The sequence below is a fragment of the Arachis ipaensis genome, chromosome B04 (genome assembly GCF_000816755.2).
Source record: "Arachis ipaensis cultivar K30076 chromosome B04, Araip1.1, whole genome shotgun sequence".
NCBI classification, from domain to species: domain Eukaryota; kingdom Viridiplantae; phylum Streptophyta; class Magnoliopsida; order Fabales; family Fabaceae; genus Arachis; species Arachis ipaensis.
This window is the reverse complement of record NC_029788.2, coordinates 125,443,148-125,444,134: the sequence shown is the minus strand read 5'-3', so window position 1 is coordinate 125,444,134 and position 987 is coordinate 125,443,148. Positions and strand designations below refer to the sequence as shown.

The 987-nt window shown below is 29.1% G+C and overlaps 1 protein-coding gene across 1 annotated transcript in view; it reads left to right on the top strand.

Annotated features, from left to right (window-relative positions):
- LOC107635255 (subtilisin-like protease Glyma18g48580) overlaps positions 448–987 on the top strand; it is a 6,704-nt gene continuing 6,164 nt past the window's right edge. The window contains exons 1-2 of the mRNA XM_016338670.2: positions 448–620; positions 759–868. Of these exons, the coding sequence (XP_016194156.1) occupies positions 474–620; positions 759–868 (257 nt within the window). The 5' untranslated portion in view covers positions 448–473. The remainder of the gene's footprint in view (positions 621–758; positions 869–987) is intronic.

Below are 987 nucleotides of genomic sequence, written 5' to 3'. Positions count from 1 at the left end.
ATCTATACTTCAATTCTTAAATCCTAAAACACGCAGGGTATTTTATATATGAATTTAATTTTGATGTACTGTAAATATAAAATAATTTTATATGTGCATTTAATTACATAATACTATATCAATAAAAATAACTATTTTTTACATTGATAACGTAAATGTGAATGTTCATCCAAAAAACGAATATGATTATAGGACGGCATCAAAATTAATCTCTTTTATATATATGGCACTTAAAGTAAGGACTTGTTTGCCAAACAGCATACCCAAAGAATAAATCTAATACTTTATATTTAAATTAGTTTTAATTAAATGCAGCCATAACTAAAGAAGTTAATTATTGAGAGGGAAACAAAAAGTGACGAGAATACAGTGTAGCTCAAATGAAATTGATAAAACGCACTTTAAATATACTTGGAATGTTAAGTGTTAATGATTGAGTAATAAAATAATTCAGAAAAGAAATCTCTGTATATATGAGTGCTAATTGTGTGCCCCCTAATCCTGCCAACAACTACTCCTTCAAAACTATGGGGAGTTCCAATATTTACTATCTTCACCTTATTCTTTCATCGTTTCTTCTTTTCACATTCTTCCCGGAAACTGTCCATGGCAGCAAAAGGGTATGCTCTCTTGAGATTCTGCTTTGAAAAATCGTAGTAATAATGATGAATTTCCCATCTTTTTTTTGTTTTAATTTACACATACATTATTATTGTTGGTTTCTTTTCTTATTATTATTATTATTGTTTTTTTTTCAGTGTTACATTGTATACATGGGAGCACATTCTCATGGACCAAGCCCTACCACTTTAGACATGGAAGCCGCTACAATTTCTCACTATGGTCTACTAGCTTCAGTTTTGGGAAGGTATACAAATAAAGCATGGATTAGCAAGATGTAGTAATTTGATAATATATCATCAATTCTAAGATTACTACTCACATAAAGTCATTTTCATAGGAAGATGACATATGAAATGGTTAAAT